Source organism: Rhinatrema bivittatum, chromosome 1, assembly GCF_901001135.1.
Source record: "Rhinatrema bivittatum chromosome 1, aRhiBiv1.1, whole genome shotgun sequence".
Classification (NCBI taxonomy): domain Eukaryota; kingdom Metazoa; phylum Chordata; class Amphibia; order Gymnophiona; family Rhinatrematidae; genus Rhinatrema; species Rhinatrema bivittatum.
In genome coordinates, this window is record NC_042615.1 from 591,374,470 (window position 1) to 591,391,758 (window position 17,289).

General features: G+C 42.5%; 1 protein-coding gene across 3 annotated transcripts in view; it reads right to left on the bottom strand.

Annotated features, from left to right (window-relative positions):
- Window positions 1–17,289, bottom strand: part of ISOC1 (isochorismatase domain containing 1) — a 53,973-nt gene that overhangs the window by 23,054 nt on the left and 13,630 nt on the right. Inside the window, exon 5 of one of the 3 annotated variants that reach the window (XM_029619057.1) lies at window positions 6,624–6,751. The exons of the other annotated variants lie outside the window; for them this stretch is intronic. Coding sequence (XP_029474917.1) covers window positions 6,746–6,751 — 6 coding nt within the window. The 3' untranslated portion in view covers window positions 6,624–6,745. Of the gene's footprint in view, window positions 1–6,623; window positions 6,752–17,289 lie in introns of those variants that run through there. 3 annotated transcript variants of the gene reach the window in all.

Consider the following 17,289-nt stretch of genomic DNA (forward strand, 5'->3'; position numbering starts at 1 on the left):
GTGAAAAAAAAAGTTTCCTCCTCGCTCACGAGGACAGTAACTTTTAAACAGGCACACGTGCGCGCATTCATCAGCCCATGCCTAGGGATGCAGCTGTTTTATAACATACACATGTATATGCGCATATTTTATAAAATATGCCTGAACGCAAGCATGTGTGCACAATTTTAGGTACACGCACGCCTGTGCACGCAAATGCTGCTTCTACTGCTAAGTAGGTTTTGTTTTTTTTGTTTTTTTTTTTTTAATAGAAACATGCACAGACACCATTACCAGTTCAATCCCAGTTTGCCCATGTAAGGGATAGGTCTTCCAATCTCCCCCAGTTTAATAGCCTCCCTTCTCCCCTGTTAGCCTTGAACCTTAAAACCCTGCCTATTTATCTTTATTTTATTACTTACACATCCTCCAGAGCAGAATTAAAGTTATGTGGCCGGGAACCTGGCGTGCACCTGTATTAAGTATTTACATGCAAATTTGAAGTTGAAATCCAGGAACACCCATGGCCCGTCCAAACCACGCCCATGCCCCTTTTTTTGGAACTTTTCATTTGTGCGCACTTGGGCAGCTTTTAAAATCTGTTCGGTGCGAGGCAGCCCAAAATATTTGCATATCTCCTGGTTTTGTGCGTGCTGGCCTTTTAAAATTCACCTGTAAGACTTGAGAATTCAGGTGCCAGTTAAAATATATTTCTATTCCTGTTGGCAAGTTCAAGATATAAGCTAATTAAAGACTGATTCATTATCCCATAGCAGAATAAGAAAAAAAAAAACCCTTAATAAATCTGGTCATATTATTGTGAAAGCCCAAGGGAAAAATAAACCTTTTTCTTATTTCACAATTTTATTAGAATCCTGACCATGTCTTATAATTAAATATTATCGGTAATCACATTTCCTAACTTACAAAAAGTACACCAATGTAGCTCAGACTGAATTCCCACAAATACTCAGAGCCCACCAACCCAAATTTTTTTAACACACAATTCTTTTAACTTTAGGAATAAAGGGTATCAGTAAGCCAAACACGAGACCTAACTTGATTACTGCTGGTCTTCTCAATCATGCACCCAGAAATTGTCTCTCTTTTCTCATAAAAACTCCCAAACACCGGTACTACAAGCCCAAACCCAATATCAGCTGATGTTCTGTTAGCATAGTAACTGCTTCAGGGGTATGAAGTAAAGCAGAGTTGCTTCCCTATAAAAGGTGTTCTCCGATCACAGCAGGATGTTAGTCCTCACACATGGGTGACATCATCGGATGGAGCCTGGCACGGAACTTTGATCTCAAAGAATTCTAGAGCTTTCAAACATGCTCTACTGAGCATGTGCAGCTCTAGTTTTATTTATTTATTTATTATTTATTTGAAACTTTTATATACCGACAACCGTTTGCACATCGTATCGGTTTACAGATAACTTAAAACTATGATAGTGTAACTATCATTTAGGCATGGCCTTTACAGGGAACATTTAACAATTTTACATAAGAACAAGGTAGTTAAATATTGGAATATATATAAAATAAATTACGAAAGTACAGAATAAACGGGATATTGGTTATAGTAGTTAAACACCCTGCTCCCTAGGCAGAGTCCCTCAGTCTATGATATAGCTAATAAATGGAGAAACCAACTCCCGTGAGTGGGTTTAATGAGGACTAACATCCTGCTGTCCTCAGGTAAGCAACTCTTTCTCTGATGACAAGCAGGATGGTAGTCCTCACATACGGGTGAAACCCCAGCTGTTTGTGAGGCTGCCAACCCAAAAATGGGTCTAGGTGGGAAAAGAGTTGGATTCTACAAAAGAAAAACCACAGAACAGACTGAGACACACATACCCCAATGCATAGCAGGGGCACCTAAGGCAGGGGCATAATGCCAATTTCAGCAAAATGCATACTTTGCCTCATGGGACTATTACAGCCAGGGTTTGGATCAGCAACCCCTGACAGCAGGGTAGGTCTAATTCCTTCTGGATACAGGAAAAGGCCTACAGAATCAACCACAAGGAGAACTCTTGGATGAAAACCGCAGTTTCCTTCGGTGTCACTAAACAACTGAAAAAACCCACTGGGGTCAGAAAGCCCTCCAGAAACAAACTGTGGGCCACTAACATCTGAAGGATAGAATGCTTTTGCAGAAGCACACCCAATAATTGGATATTACGTTCAATGGGCAGAAAAACCCAAGCAACATTTGGGAGAAGAAGCGGCAACAGCAGCTAAGTCCAGAATGTACCAGACAATGCACCAGAAAGATCTGACCTCCCAAGACAGATGTCGAGGGTAAGAGGATATAAAGCAATCCCTGAACAGGATTGCTAGCTCAAAAACTCCTGAGTAGGGAGTTAAGCTGGGACTAAAGCTTACCCACACTCACCCTGTCAAGGGTAGGCCTAGCCATCCAGTTCACAGGATAGCTCAGGTGAGCACGAAGGCACTTTGGTCAACTCAGTGAAGCATGAAAAGCTAAAGGCAGTACTAGCCAGAACTTGGCGAAAGAACAGGGAAAAAGTGGTGTACAGATCCCTGCAAGCATAAACTAAGATATACCACGAATGTCCTAGCTTTTCTCCCCCACTTCTGATATGCTGGCCAGAAGTCAAAAGGATCAAAGCACACAATGAGGCAGACCCCGGGGCTGCCGGGATAAAAAAAAAAACAACCAACTCCCTGCTGATTGCAATAGGACGATCCCCCCCACGGTAGACCTCTCAACATGACAAGAACAGCCAAAACTGCGAGCCAGCTTCCTGGGGAAGACAACCACCAGGGGACAGAAAGCAGGATACTGCAAGTGCAATCCCCTGTAGAAACAGGATTCCTTTACCAACCTGGCAAAGGGTACCAGGGCAGGGTTGGTCTGATCTCAGAACAGACCAACCAACAATATCAATACCTAAGGCCAGGATAATGATTACTTTCCCCAAAGAAACATCCGGGCCAGGAGAAGGCAATGGTTGTCTGAACCAGGACCTTCCTGCCCACAGACAGGGTTATCCCTAAAAGGGGGAAAATATAGCTCGCAAGCCACTGCAACACAAGTGTAGCATCTCGATTGTGTATTCCCTCATCCCCCAACTCACACAGCCATAGATATGGTGAAAGGTTGAAAGGCACACCCACCAACTGAGATGTAACTAGACCAGAACCTTCACCAGTAAGGTAGAGTTTTGCATGCAAGAAAGAGTGGTCATCTGCGAACACCACATAGTGTGTTCTGCAGGTAAGAAAAGAGTGATTCCTGAGCAGAATACCCCTAATCTTTGCCAAGGAGTGGCCAAGAAGGGGAGACCCTGGGTACGATGGGGAGATCAAATCCGGAATAACTCCCTCGTGAAATAGACCTGCTGCACCACAGGATGACCTAGGGACGAGCATTAACGCCCGCCTTGCTCTTGGATTCTGCAGGTAACAGAACGCAACCCCTCATCAGAGGTAATGAAATCCATTTTTTTGGGAAATGGAGAACAAGGGCCACCCTTGTATAGGCAGACAACCCAGTAGCTCGGGGGAACCCATAAGGGTCGCCTCTGGAAACCAAGTTGTAGCTCCCCTCTCCAAAGGGGACAGGAAAGCAATGGGATTTGGGGTCCTTCTGAAACATGGGTTATGGTTGCTGATTGCTGAGATTTATAAGCAATCAAATTGGCCAGAGGTGTCCATCCACAGTAATCCATGGACCAGAAAGAACAATCCCACAACTGCTGCTATCCCATCAACAACTGCAGGTCCTGGCCTGCAAGGAGGTGCCCCAATTCAAAAGAATCAATGCTCCAGAATGGCAACGGGCCTGCAAGGGATGGTACCCTAGAGGCTTTCCCTCTAAGAGGATTCAACGTAAGTTAATAGTGGAGGGATTGAAAGATACAAACCTCTTCTGTGGGAGGGAAAGATTCCCAACACTACCCTCCTGGAATTCACACCCCTAGCGGTTTGACCAGGAATGCAGGCTTATGTCCGACTTGCAGCAGCGGTGCACAAGGGAAACATCCACACACCTACACTAGAGGGTAACTGGAGCTATTAGATTTTTAAACCAGTACTCATATAGCGGTACCCATCTTGCGTATTGGGGTGCATGTACGCATCCCATCACTGCATCCATGGGTAGAATCCCACAACACAGCAGTGATCACACATCACTTATAAAGAGTTGGTGGCTGCGTACTGTGAAAAAGCAATCCAAAAGTGTGTGATTGTGTCCTCCTCGCTAGTGTCCCATTGCACCCAAAGGTGCAAAACAGACGAGGCTCAGTACAGGCTGAGAAAATGCCGCTCATCAGCACCTAAAGCACTTGGAGGTGAGATGATCTCCACCATTGACTGTGTATGAAGCATTCCACTGTTACACCAACTCTTAATAGCAGATACAATGTGTCGATGGCGTCCCCAGTGCCACTGGGGGTTCTGAATATGGCTGTCCCTAGTGATAGGCAGCATTTCCCCCCTAGTACCCATGGTACCTGATAATGCTCCAAGAGGTTAATTGCCACTCTTGGATTGGGGTCGTGAATGACTCACCTCCCTTTTCACCGGATAATGGCAGAAGGGAAGCCCATGGTAATCGAAGGTGCTCATGGTGCTCTGCAGCCTTTGGCCCCGTCCACTGATCCCCTCAGTGACTATGGCGCTCCCAATGCCAATAGCATCCTCGGTGCTCACTAGTGATGGATTGCTTCAATGACACTGATGTCATGCCCAGGGCTCCAATAGTGCTTAATTGCATCACAGTCACCCAGCATGCATGATGGCATGCAGCACTATCTATGGTGCCCCAGGTGACTGCATACAGCGACAATCCAGTGGCACTCATGATGTACTCAGCGCCCAAAGGTGCAAATGGTTTTCCAAAAATGTCCGAGGGTCACCAGTACCGATGGAGATTGGTACCTGAAGGTGTCAATGATCCAGTAGTACCAATGATGCCCACGGTGCCTGAAGGTGGAGGCCCTGCGGCACCAATGCACCACTGGATGCCCCATGGAACCAACACGCCACCTCAGTGCACAAAGAAACCGATGACAGCCGGTGTCCTCCACGATTCCCCTTGGCTCAGCAAAGCACCTGATGGTGTCAATGCTTCAGGCTTGACAGCATCCATGTCCATGCCTATGGCTGATAACAACCAACACAGCATGCCCATGTCTATTGTTGATGCCAGCCGAGACGGCACCTTGCGAGCCCAGTGCATTTGGCGCTGTACGGTGGTTCCAGGCACCTGATAGTCGTACACTATCGATGGCACATCTCAATGCCACCCCCCCCCCCCCCACATTGTCCTTCCAAACACCAGATAGGAGGCTCGTCAGTGCCCCAACATGCGACAGTTTCGAGTGCATTAGGCCATGGTGCACCCTGGATGCCTCGGCGCTTCTGGGTGCCTAAGGTTGATGGCAACCCTGGCGCTTGATAGCACTGCAGCTGCCTGTCTGACGCCCCTATTGGCCGAGGGCTTCCATGGTGCTTGAGGGCTCTCAGGACTTCCCCAGCTTGGCGGTCAATGGCCTCCAAGACAACCAGGCGCTTGATGGTGCTCTGGTGCGACAGTACTTGACATCATTGAAAGCAGCCACAAATAGCATCACTGGCAAACACGCCCAATAGCCTCCATGTGCTCGACCAAGAGCAGCCCCCAACCTCGATGGCCTTGGGGGTGGCCCCCCTCCTTGATGGCCTTGAGGATGGCTCCAGTGGCTTCAATAATAACCATGGCGCTTGACAGCCAGCCTGGTTCTTAACATGGTATGGACCGCAACACCAGATGGTGCTGCTATCCTGGTGCATCTATGCCCATGGCAGTCAAGGATGCGCGGTCGATACCATTCCTTTGGTGCAGAGAACCCATGATGCATGATGGCATCTACAGCGCCTGCTGGTGTCTAAAGCCTGGAACCATGAATTGACAGTGTGCACAACACTCGACAGGGCCCTTGGTCGATGGCCCTTTCAGCATCGATAGTATCGAGGGCGTCCTGGCACCTTGAAAGCATCAAGGGTGACCAAGGTGCCCAATGGTGGTCCTAGTCCCCAACACAGTCCTGACATCAAAATGTCATATCATTGGTGCACTGGTCACAGATGTGCACGGCAGCCATTATCGGGCATGGTACTGAAAGTGCAACAGCAACGTTGCTTGCCTAGGCTCCTGCTCAACCTCTCTCATAAAGACTGCAATGCCATCACTGGCGAGCAGGAGAGGAGGCTACATCGTTCATGACTCCTGCCCGCAGACTAGTTCCTTAGAATGTGGGAAAGATGAGCTCTCCCTGCCCCCACCCCAGAAACTGTGCTGCCCTCGATACCTTTACTGTCTACGCCTCAATCAATGCCAATCGATCAGTGAAACGACATAGAACTCCTGCCTGGGTAGAACTCAGGCAGGTCCCAAGACTAAGTAGCCTACATAGAACACAGTCAGACTGTATTCTGTCAGCCCTGTCAGCACCAGATGAAGGTACCAAAAACAGACAAGGAGTGCAAGGAGAGGACACAAACTAAACTGCAGATACAGCATTTATTAAGAATTAGAAGTAGAGCTCTTCAATAAAAATACTGAACTTAAAAAAAAAAAAAACCAGAAGAATTAGTAGACGCTGCCAATCTGCACAGCCACCAAGGAAATTGAAGGATCTCCTGCCATGTAGATTGTTTGGTTGGATACAGCTGATAATTTTGTAGTGAGATTGGAAATTTTTTCTTTCAAGAAAATGGCAATGTCATCACATTTCTTTTGGATATCATCACAGCTGGGAAATAGAACAGAAGACGAGGGGCTGATTTAAGCTTTATACAAAAGTAAATAAGGCCTTAGGATTAAATTTTAAGCCATGAATTTTATTTTATTTATTTAACAGTTTTTTATACCAACCTTCATAGTAATAACCATATCGGATCGGTTTACATTTAACAAGGGTATAACTGGAGCAACAATTAAAGTAAATTAAACAATAGAAGTGAATAAGGCAAAGTTACAATCAACAAGGAGTAAGAACTTGGAAGCTTATATAGCTGGAAAGAAGGTAAAGGCAGGAAGTAATTATAAAGTAATACAATAGAGAATACGGGTTAAAGCTTAAAATGCTTTAACCTGGAAGTGCCATTTTGTTTCCATAGAATGTCTGTTCAGCCTCGTTAATACTAGTTCTATATTTAGAGAGCAGAATTCTGTAACTGGAGAGATTCTCCGTATTTGGATATTTCCTCCAAATTCTCTCTCTTCTTCTAAGTCAGGTTTTCATTTCTTTTAAACTTTGTGTAAACCAAGGGTTTGTTTTTTTGTGTACTAACATTTTATTTATCAGTGGGCAAATTTTGTTGGCTAATTTTTCAAGGGCCATGGACCATTGAGAGGTGGCTAAAGCAGCATTTTCAAAAGTGATACTATTGAGTGCATCAGGAAGATCATTATGTAGATCTTCAGATTTAAAAGATTTGAGAATAAAATAGAGGATTAGTCATGGACTGTATAGATGGAAGAGATTTAAAAGATAGGGTACTGGAAATGAGATAGTGATCTGACCATGGGACAGCAAATAGGAAAACTTTACCTTCTATCCCTTCCACAATGTCATTCACAAAGATATTGAACAGGACCTGACCCAACATGATCCTTTTGGCACTCCGCTTAAAACCGTTCTCTCTTCAGAGTAGGTTCCATTTACCACCACATGCTGTCAACCAGTTTGTAATCCATCACCTTGGCGCTAACTCCCAAGCTTCTCATTTTGTTCACAAGCCTCCTAGGTTGGACCGTATCAAAAGCTTTGCTGAAATCCAAGTAGATCACATTATCCAAGATCCAATTCTTTAATTTTTTTTTGATTGGGTGACTAATCAGATTTGTCTCACAGGATCTTCCCCTGGTGAATCCATGCTGCTTCAGGTCCAGCAATCCTCCTGACTGTAGATAGTTCACTATCCTTTCCTTCAGCAGTCCCCATTAATTTTCCCACAACAGAGGTGAGGCTAACCAGCCGGTAGTTTCCAGCTTCCTCTCTGCTCCCACTCTTGTGAAGCAGGACCACGATACATAATGTTAGTTTAAATCAAGTACAAATAGTCCTGTGATCGCCAATTGCAGACATCTTTCATGAACCCCATTTTTCATTGAGTAGCAATAGTGAAAGTCAGCAACATTAAAAACCATGGACTTGGATGGAATAAATTTGGTAAGTGAAAAACAATAAAATAAGGTCTATCACTATTGAATTTATGAATAACCTCATTCATTCTTATCTGTAACCTGACTCAAAACCAGAACAATAAAGTCTGTCAGGCTCTTAAAGATAAATAAATAGACAAAACCGGCATTATAAGAAACAAGATAAGCCAATATCCAAATTTAATCCCTTAGTGGAAACAGTTATAAAGTGATAAATCTAAAACTTTTCCCTTTGCAAAACATGTGTGGCAAAATCACCGCCACGCCAACTGGGTCATAGTCTCTCTATCACTCCAAACTGGAGCTCTTCAAAAGTATATTGGAACTCTAGACAGTGAGAAACCATCAGGACTGCCACCTGTTGAAATTCATTGAATGGCCATGGGAGCCACCATGGTCCCTTAGTTAGCCAATCTATATACAGGGCATTTTTAATCTAACTGGTCAAACACTTACCCTTTCCAACATCAGTTGCTTATTTACTATTGTTCCATCAATGACTTATATTGTCAATGCTTTTCTTGCCTAGAGGTAAAGAGTCAAGCAATAAAATCACCCGTGTTTAACTTTTTCTTCAAAAGGTTAATATGGTTCAATTGGCCATTTTAAAACTCTGGCATGTGCTGTAGTTGTAACCAGAATTTCACAAATTGCCTAGAATTGTTTATAGATGGGGTAAAAATTTACGGCACACACTGGTTGCCTTAGATGTCATCATTCCATTGATCAAAGAAATACAGAATGGTTGGCATCAGTTATGCGAGAAGAGCTCAGTCTGTAATGTGTCTCTTAATACTGATGTCCTATGTTTCTTCCAGTAATCTTCTGATTCATTTATTTATTTATTTATTTAGGGTTTTTATATACCAACATTCTCGATATACATATCGAATCAAGTCAGTTTCCATAGAACAAAACAGTCGCTGGTAAGGCGTTACATTAAACAATAAACAGAGAATTGAACAATAGAACGTAAATCAATAAATATTAAATATTAAATATAAAATAGACTACAAAATTTGTCAAATAACATGAATACATGATACGGTTAACTGCAAATAATTGGTAGGTAAGGTTGAAATGTACTGGTTGGGGTATACAGGTGACTGTGAGCACTGTTGAGGGTATAACTATGGGAAGAGCATGAGCTAGTGAGCTAATGCATCAGGAAAAGGTCTTTCATAACAAGAGGACTGTCCAAATACGGCGTGTTCGGGTCCTGAGGGTATATGGGCGGTCGTGGACTTTATATTGAACTATTTTGCTCTTTGACCGGTGTCTAAGTGTTCTTGCGATTCCGGAAAGGCTTGCCGGAAGAGCCACGTTTTTAGGTTTTTCTTGAAAGTTAGATGGCAGGTTTCTAGTCGAAGATCTGGCGGTAATGAGTTCCAAAGGGTGGGCCCGGCTGTGGAGAGTGCTCGTTTAGCTAGTGAAGTTTTAATCGGGGGAGCATGTAAAGAACCTTTGTAATTATATCTGATAGGTCTTTTTGATGTGTGAAGGCGGAGTTGCGAGATAAGATTTAGGTGGGCGCTGCCCATAATATCCTTGTGGATCATTGATAAAGTCTTGAAGGTGATTCTAGCTTTTATAGGAAGCCAGTGGAGGTAGTGCAGAATTGGTGTGATGTGGGCTCTTTTGTTGGTGTTAGTGAGTAACCTCGCCGCAGTGTTTTGTACCATCTGTAAGGGTTTTATCGATGAGATCGGAAGACCTAGCAGAAGAGAGTTGCAGTAGTCCAACTTGGACAGAATTATAGACTGAACTACTAAACGGAAGTCACTGAAGTGAAGGAGTGGTTTCAGATTTTTGAGCACTTGGAGTTTGAAGTAACATTCTTTTGTTGTGTTGAGAATGAAAGATTTGAAGTTGAATTGATTGTCGAGGCGTACTCCTAAGTCTCTAACAGAAGGTGAGTGGTTAATGGGTGGTATTGTGGCTTGTGTTGAGCTTTGGACGTTGAAGAGAGTGTGGTTTTCGTCAGGCGAGATGATGAGGATTTCTGTTTTATTAGTGTTGACATTATGTTGACATGACAAATGACATGTCATGTCATTTGTGACATGACATGGACTGTACTACAAGTGGTGTAGTGTACATTGTTTTCTGCACATGCAATAGAGCATATGCTGGAAAGACAAAATGCAAGATCGAGGTGAAGATGACTGAACGTCTAAATTGCTTGAAAAATCAATGGATAGCAGCCCTGATTGTTTCTCACTGTCTAGAGTTCCAACACACTTTTGAAGAGCTCTGGTTTGGTTGATAAAGAGAGACTATGTTCCCGTTGACGTGATGGTGATTTTGCCACGTCTTTTACAAAAGGAACAATTTTGGATTAATTGCTTAAAAACTGTTTCCTCCTGGGGATTAAATTTGGATATTGCCCTATCTTGTTTCCTATAGTGCCAATTCTATTTATTGATCTTTAAGAGCCTGACAGACATTTATTGTACTGCTTTTGAGTAAGATTACAGATAAGAATACAAGAATATAAGAACATAAGAAATTGCCATGCTGGGTCAGATCAAGGGTCCATCAAGCCCAGCATCCTGTTCCCAACAGAGGCCAAACTAGGCCACAAGAACCTGCTAATTACCCAAACACTAAGAAGATCCCATGCTACTGATGCCAGTAATAGCAGAGGCCATTCCCTAAGTAAACTTGATTAACAGCCGTTAATGGACTTCTCCTCCAAGAACTTATCCAAACCTTTATTGAACTCAGCTACACTAACTGCTCTAACCACATCCTCTGGCAACAAATTCCAGAGCTTTATTGTGTGTTGAGTGAAAAAGAATATTCTCCAATTAGTCTTAAATGTGCTACTTGCTAACTTCATGGAATGCTCCTAGTCCTATTTTTCGAAAGTATAAATAACCGATTCACATCTACTCGTTCAAGATCTCTCATGATCTTAAAGACCTCTATCATATCCCCCCTCAGCCGTCTCTTCTCCAAGCTGAACAGCCCGAACCTCTTCAGGCTTTCCTCATAGGAGAGCTGTTCCATCCCCTTTATCATTTTGGTTGCCCTTCTCTGTACCTTCTCCATCGCAACTATATCTTTTTTGAGATGCGACAACAAAACTATACACAGTGTTCAAGGTGCGGTCTCACCATGGAGCGATATAGAGGCATTACGACATTTTCCATTTTATTAAAAATTCCCTTCCTAATAATTCCTAACATTCTGTTTGCCTTTTTGACTGCTGCAGCACACTGAGCTGACTGCTGGAGCACACTGAGCTGACGATTTTAAAGTACTATCCACTATGATGCCTAGATCTTTTTCCTGGATGGTAGCTCCTAATATGGAACCTAACATCGTGTAACTACAGCAAGGGTTATTTTTCCCTATATGCAACACCTTGCACTTGTCCACATTAAATTTCATCTGCCATTTGGATGCCCAATCTTCCAGTCTTGCAAGGTCCTCCTGTAATGTATCACAATCCACTTGTGATTTAACTACTCTGAATAATTTTGTATCATCCGCAAATTTGATAACTTCACTCATCATATTCCTTTCCAGATCATTTATATAATATATATATATATATATATATATATAGAAAAGCACCAGTCCAAGTACAGATCCCTGAGGCACTCCACTGTTTACCTTTTCCACTGATGAAATTGACCGTTTAATCCTACTCTGTTTCCTGTCTTTTAATCAGTTTGTAATCCACGAAAGGACATCGCCTCCTATCCCATGACTTTTTAGTTTTCTTAGAAGCCTCTCATGAGGGGCTTTGTCAAATGCCTTCTGAAAATCCAAATACACTACATCTACCGGTTCACCTTTATCCACATGTTTATTATCCCCTTCAAAAAAATGCAGCAGATTTGTTAGGCAAGACTTCCCTTGGGTAAATCCATGTTGACTGTGTTCCATTAAACCATGTCTTTCTATATGCTCTATGATTTTGATCTTGAGAATAGTTTTCACTATTTTTCCCGGCACTGAAGCCAGGCTCACTGGTCTATAGAAAGAACGAGAATATACATAAATATAGTGATCAACCATATTTTGGTTTTCACTCACCATATCTATTCCATTCAAGTCGACAGTTTTAACGTTGTTGACTTTCAATATCGCTACTCATGAAAAACGAGGTTCGTGAAAGACATCTGCAACTGGTGATCACAGGGCTATTAGTACTTGGTTGAAGTTGACATTAGATATTGTAATCAGTACGTCACATCTTTGAAGTTGATATCAGCCCAAGATAGCCTCTATCATAACAGGGTGAGATGCCTGCATCCAAGTCATAAAGCTACGTATTCTGTTTTACTTTATACCCCTGAAGCAGTTTGTTGAGTTTGTGGACCCTCGAGTCAAAGTAGAGGTGACGCAACCTGCAGGGAGCAGTCCTGCAGGTCCTCACTATTGGCAAGCGGACCCAGAAGAAGCAAAGGCCCAACTGCAGCTTCGCCTTTCCCAGCCCCCATTCCTCTCAGGTTGAGCTTTTGGGTACCGGGGCCGGCAGGTCTTAGGTGGGGACCTCTGCTGGAGGTGGAGAGATCCGATGAGATAGCTGGTTTGGTGCAGGTGTGGTATGTCCAGTGGCAGACAATGGTCCGTGGCTGGCGGCGTTCAAGAGTATCCAGGAGTCAAGCTGAGGTCAATACTGGGTATCCGTCCGAAGGGAATGGAAGGATGAATAAGCAGGGCAGGAAGGTAGGAGAGACCAAACGGGCAACAAGGGAGGCAGACAAGAACTGAAGACATGGAACGTTGAAACTGAAGGAAGATGACACTGGAACTGAAGTGGAAAGATAGGGAGTGCTGAGACCAAGGACAGGAATGCTGTGTCAACAAGCACCATTAGCTGAGGTAAGGGGGTGATGGTCTGGAAGGTCTTTTACAGGCCTAGCTGTGTGAGGTCATTGAGCCACACCACGGGGTTTTTCCCACAATGGACCCTTTAAATCTTGGTGTTGTCCATTTGCATGGTGGCAGGAAGTTGGTAGTGTCCAGCCAAAGGGCAGGTCGGTGGAGTGTTGCTGTGAAGAACAGAGCGGCTTTCCGCTGTGGGAACATTTCGCTGCAGCCGGTGCCTGGTCGATAAGGTGAGCATAGCAGTTCACGGGATTAGCCCGCAGACTGCCCAACAAAACACAGATTCTATACTAAAGAAAACATCAGCTGTCATCTGTTTCAGCTTTGTAGTACCAGTGTTTGGCTGGAAATGACAAAGTGGTTTTATAACACTGGGAAATTTTATGTGCAAAAACAATTTTTGAAGAAAAAAACAAACAGAAGAGATAGAAAATTTCTAGGTACATGATCAAGAAGACCAGCTGTGATCAAGTTTAGCTTGCTAATACCTTTGATTCCTATAGTGAAAAAAAAAATTGTGGTGTGCAATCAAATTACCCAACCAGCAAATTTAGGGCCCAATTTACTAAATAAAGCATGTTCATGGACCTTATTTTTAAGTTTTTATTATTTTTTTTCCATGAACTGATTAGTTTCTATTAAAATGAACAAAAATATGAAAAAAAAAAATAAATCACATAAATGACCCATTTTTGTTCCTTATAATAAACAATGATAAAGTCAGGGAAAGTAAAATCTGAAAATGAAGGTCCTTAAGCATTTTATAGCATCTATCACAAACACGTTAACAGTGTGTAAATTAGCTTGCATTATTGTAATTACAGATGTCACAGAATCTATGCTGAGATAATGAGATGGTCTTTTTAAAATTTGATCAAGTTGTTTTCTATTATTCCTTTATACTTCCAGCTTATTCAGAACCAATGCAGGGATCTGGTGCCATGAGCCCATTCACAACTACCTAGGGATTTTCTCCCCTTATCTTATATCTCATCCTCCCACTAACAATCTAATCTGATCACTGCAGTGATGGTTCTGGACAGAAGGCCATGCACTAAAGCTCCATCTGGAAACCTGCAATCATGGGCCCTGAATTAGGCCATTAGGTATATCCTTAAGCAATGACCCTTCTCCCTGGCGGATATGAATAATATATCTGCAGCCCCAGCAGAGTCAGAAAGTGGAAGACCCGACTCAGGAATCAAACCCATAACCTTCCATCTCAGTCACCAGGCAGGCCTGTAATAACTGTTCTATTTTAATTTCAAAGCATAAAAACAAACTTCTACCCTATTTCTTTAAAGTCTGTTTCTCTGTGGGAAGAGTGAGCTTAAGCCATATATATATTCTGAATATTCTGGGATTCTGGCTATTGGCCTGCTTAGTATAATAGGAAAAAGAATTTTTTAATAAGAAAGAATCGTAATATCCTAAAAGGGGTTTCCAGCTCTGACCCTTCAGGAAAGTTTCAAAGTTATCAAGAGATGTCATTCATGCAGTACATCCAAGTTTATAGCTAATTGACCTATTTTGGTTACCCTGAATATCAGACTTTTCTGTGACCCTAAAGGACAGGAGTTTGAGATCCCAATATAATTTTTTATATTGTTTTAGTTACAGCTGGCTTTTGAAAGTTTTTATCCTTTTTTCATCATTTGTGATATGTGGAAAGGATTACAGGTTTTCATGCTACAAAGGCTGCGGTTTTACAGTGTTAGTGGAATTCTGCACATCTCTGCTGCTGCCCGACGAAGGAACGACTGGATGGATAGTACAAGGACTTGCACAATCAATGTAAAAGCTCTCAATTATAACAAATCGAATTTTATGTACAAATATATGATTATAAGGAAATAAAATGATTACTCTTTTCCCTTCTTTGCCTGAATGTCCTACACCGCAATAATAATCTTCTGTTAGTGCAGCAGCAAATACTACACCAATTTAAGCAAGAAGATTCAACTACTTGTTCAAGCCAGTTCCTGACCCATCCTGGTGAAGCAAAGTCTGTTGCATCAGTTTGAACATGCTTGTTGTTATACTGGAGTTGTAAACAAATATTTGTCATTTTTGTCGGCGCTATTACTGTTCCCTCATACCAGTGAGTTATATTTTATAACTGGCAGTCTGGATGCAAATGGCACTAAAATGTTTTTGTTCTCAGTTTCTAGGAAAAAATGTCAAAAGTATTCATAGTTTCTAGGGTATTCCGTGCTTAGCCTAGAAAACCTGGAAAACCATGAAAGAAAAAAAAAAAACCCCACACACACTACAGAAAATTAGATTTTGCAGTAATCCCTAAGCAAGGCTACAACAGCATATCATTGTTCTAACATTGCCTATGCGTCACCAGATTACACTAAGCCTCAATTTAATCAAAGTCACTGAACTGGATTTATCCTGAGCTGTCAGCAGTTTATGCCTAAAGAAAAAATATACTTTGTATATACCATATTTTTCGCTCCAAAAGATGCACCTGACCATAAGACGCACCTAGGATTCAGAGCGGGAAAATAAAAAAAAAATAAAAAAATGGTGTGCTAAACCGGCTCTGTTCCCGGGTGTCTGTGCTTCTTATGGAGCAAATTAGGGGAGGGCATAAAATGGTTTTTGTTCCCATTCCCCATCCAAACCCTTTAAATTTATTTAACTATAACCCCCCACCCTCCTGACCCCCCCCCCCCAAGATTTGCCAAAAGTCCCTGGTGGTCCAGCGGGGGTCCGGGAGCGATCTCCTGCACTCAGGCAGTTGGCTGCCAGTATTCAAAATGGCGCCGATAGCCTTTGCCCTTACTATGTCACAGTGGCTACCGGTGCCAAGTCGGCCCCTGTCACATGGTAGGAGCACAGGCTATCAGCGCCATTTTGAATACTGGCAGCCGACGGCCCGAGTGCAGGAGATCGCTCCCGGACCCCTGCTGGACCACCAAGGACTTTTGACAAGTCTTGGGGGGCGGGGGGTGTCAGGAGGGTGGAGGGTTGTAGTTAGCTGCTTTTTTTTTTTTTTTTTAATATTCGCTCCATAAGAAGCACAGACATTTCCCCCCCCCCCCCCCACTTTTGGGGGAAAAAAAAGTGCATCTTATGGAGCGAAAAATATGGTAACTTATTTTAGTAAATAAGATCCACAAGGCTTTTATCAAATAGTCAATAGTGCTCACTTAGTTTTTTGCTCAGGAGCCCTGTAAGGCTCTTCATGACCCTCGCTCAGTGTGACTCTTTCATGACAATTAAGTTTCAGTTTCGAAACAATGCAGAATCAAATGAAGCAAAAATTTTAAATTCTAAGATTAAAACATAGATAACAAGATGGGTAGCTATAGCAACTGAAAGGAACCATAGTAGTTACGAACACTTGCCTTTTTTAAGCATGCCTCAATGAACGTTATAAAACTATCATCTCTAGCCATCTACTTTGTGGGGTTTTTTTTTGAGATACCAAGAAGTTATCTATATTTTAATTTTACAATATAAAATTTAGCATCATTTGATTCTGTAACATCATGAAGAACCATATGGGGCTCCCGAGCTAAAAATAAACCAGTATTATCAGACTTTTGATAAAAGCCTGGTGGGCCTTATTTAAATGTCTATTTTTCCTTTAGGCAACTGCTGAAAACTCTTGATAAAAGTCCCACTCAATGACAGATTAAATTGAAGCTTAATGTAATCTTGGGGAATGCATGGACAGTGTTTGAATGACAATGATCTGGCACTGCAAACCCATTTAGTAGCGCTGCTGCCCTGTATATAGGATACACAATGTTGATTTTTTTTTTAAATCCAATTTTAAAGAAGAACATGAAGGGTGTTTAAAGTTATGAATAGAAAGGTCAGAGGAAATCTAGCAAAAACTTCAAAGCCCGTAACGAGAAGCATAAAGCAGGAAAAATCAAACTAAGATGCTGGGGGTAAACTAAGAGAGGATCTTGCAAGTTCAAGAGTACAATGGAGGAAGATGACCAAAAACTTATCTTGGATAAGGCGCAATAGCCTACTGGCTGTCATGCTGGCATCTAGGAATAACTGGGCAGACTCAAAGGACCCATTTGTTTTGTTCTGCTTTCATCTGCTATGTTACTGTGTTTCTCCCATCTAACAAAGGAAGTCAATTGAAGAACCAGCAAAGATGGAAAAGCTACAAATATGCCTGTACAGAATAAGGGGTAGGATCTAGCGATTAGATCGGAGAATAAAGGAAGAAAATCTAGGTTCCTAAATCATCATAGTCTGGATAATAAAATTCAAGTCCTGGAGGTTCTACTGTTAGAGGCTGCC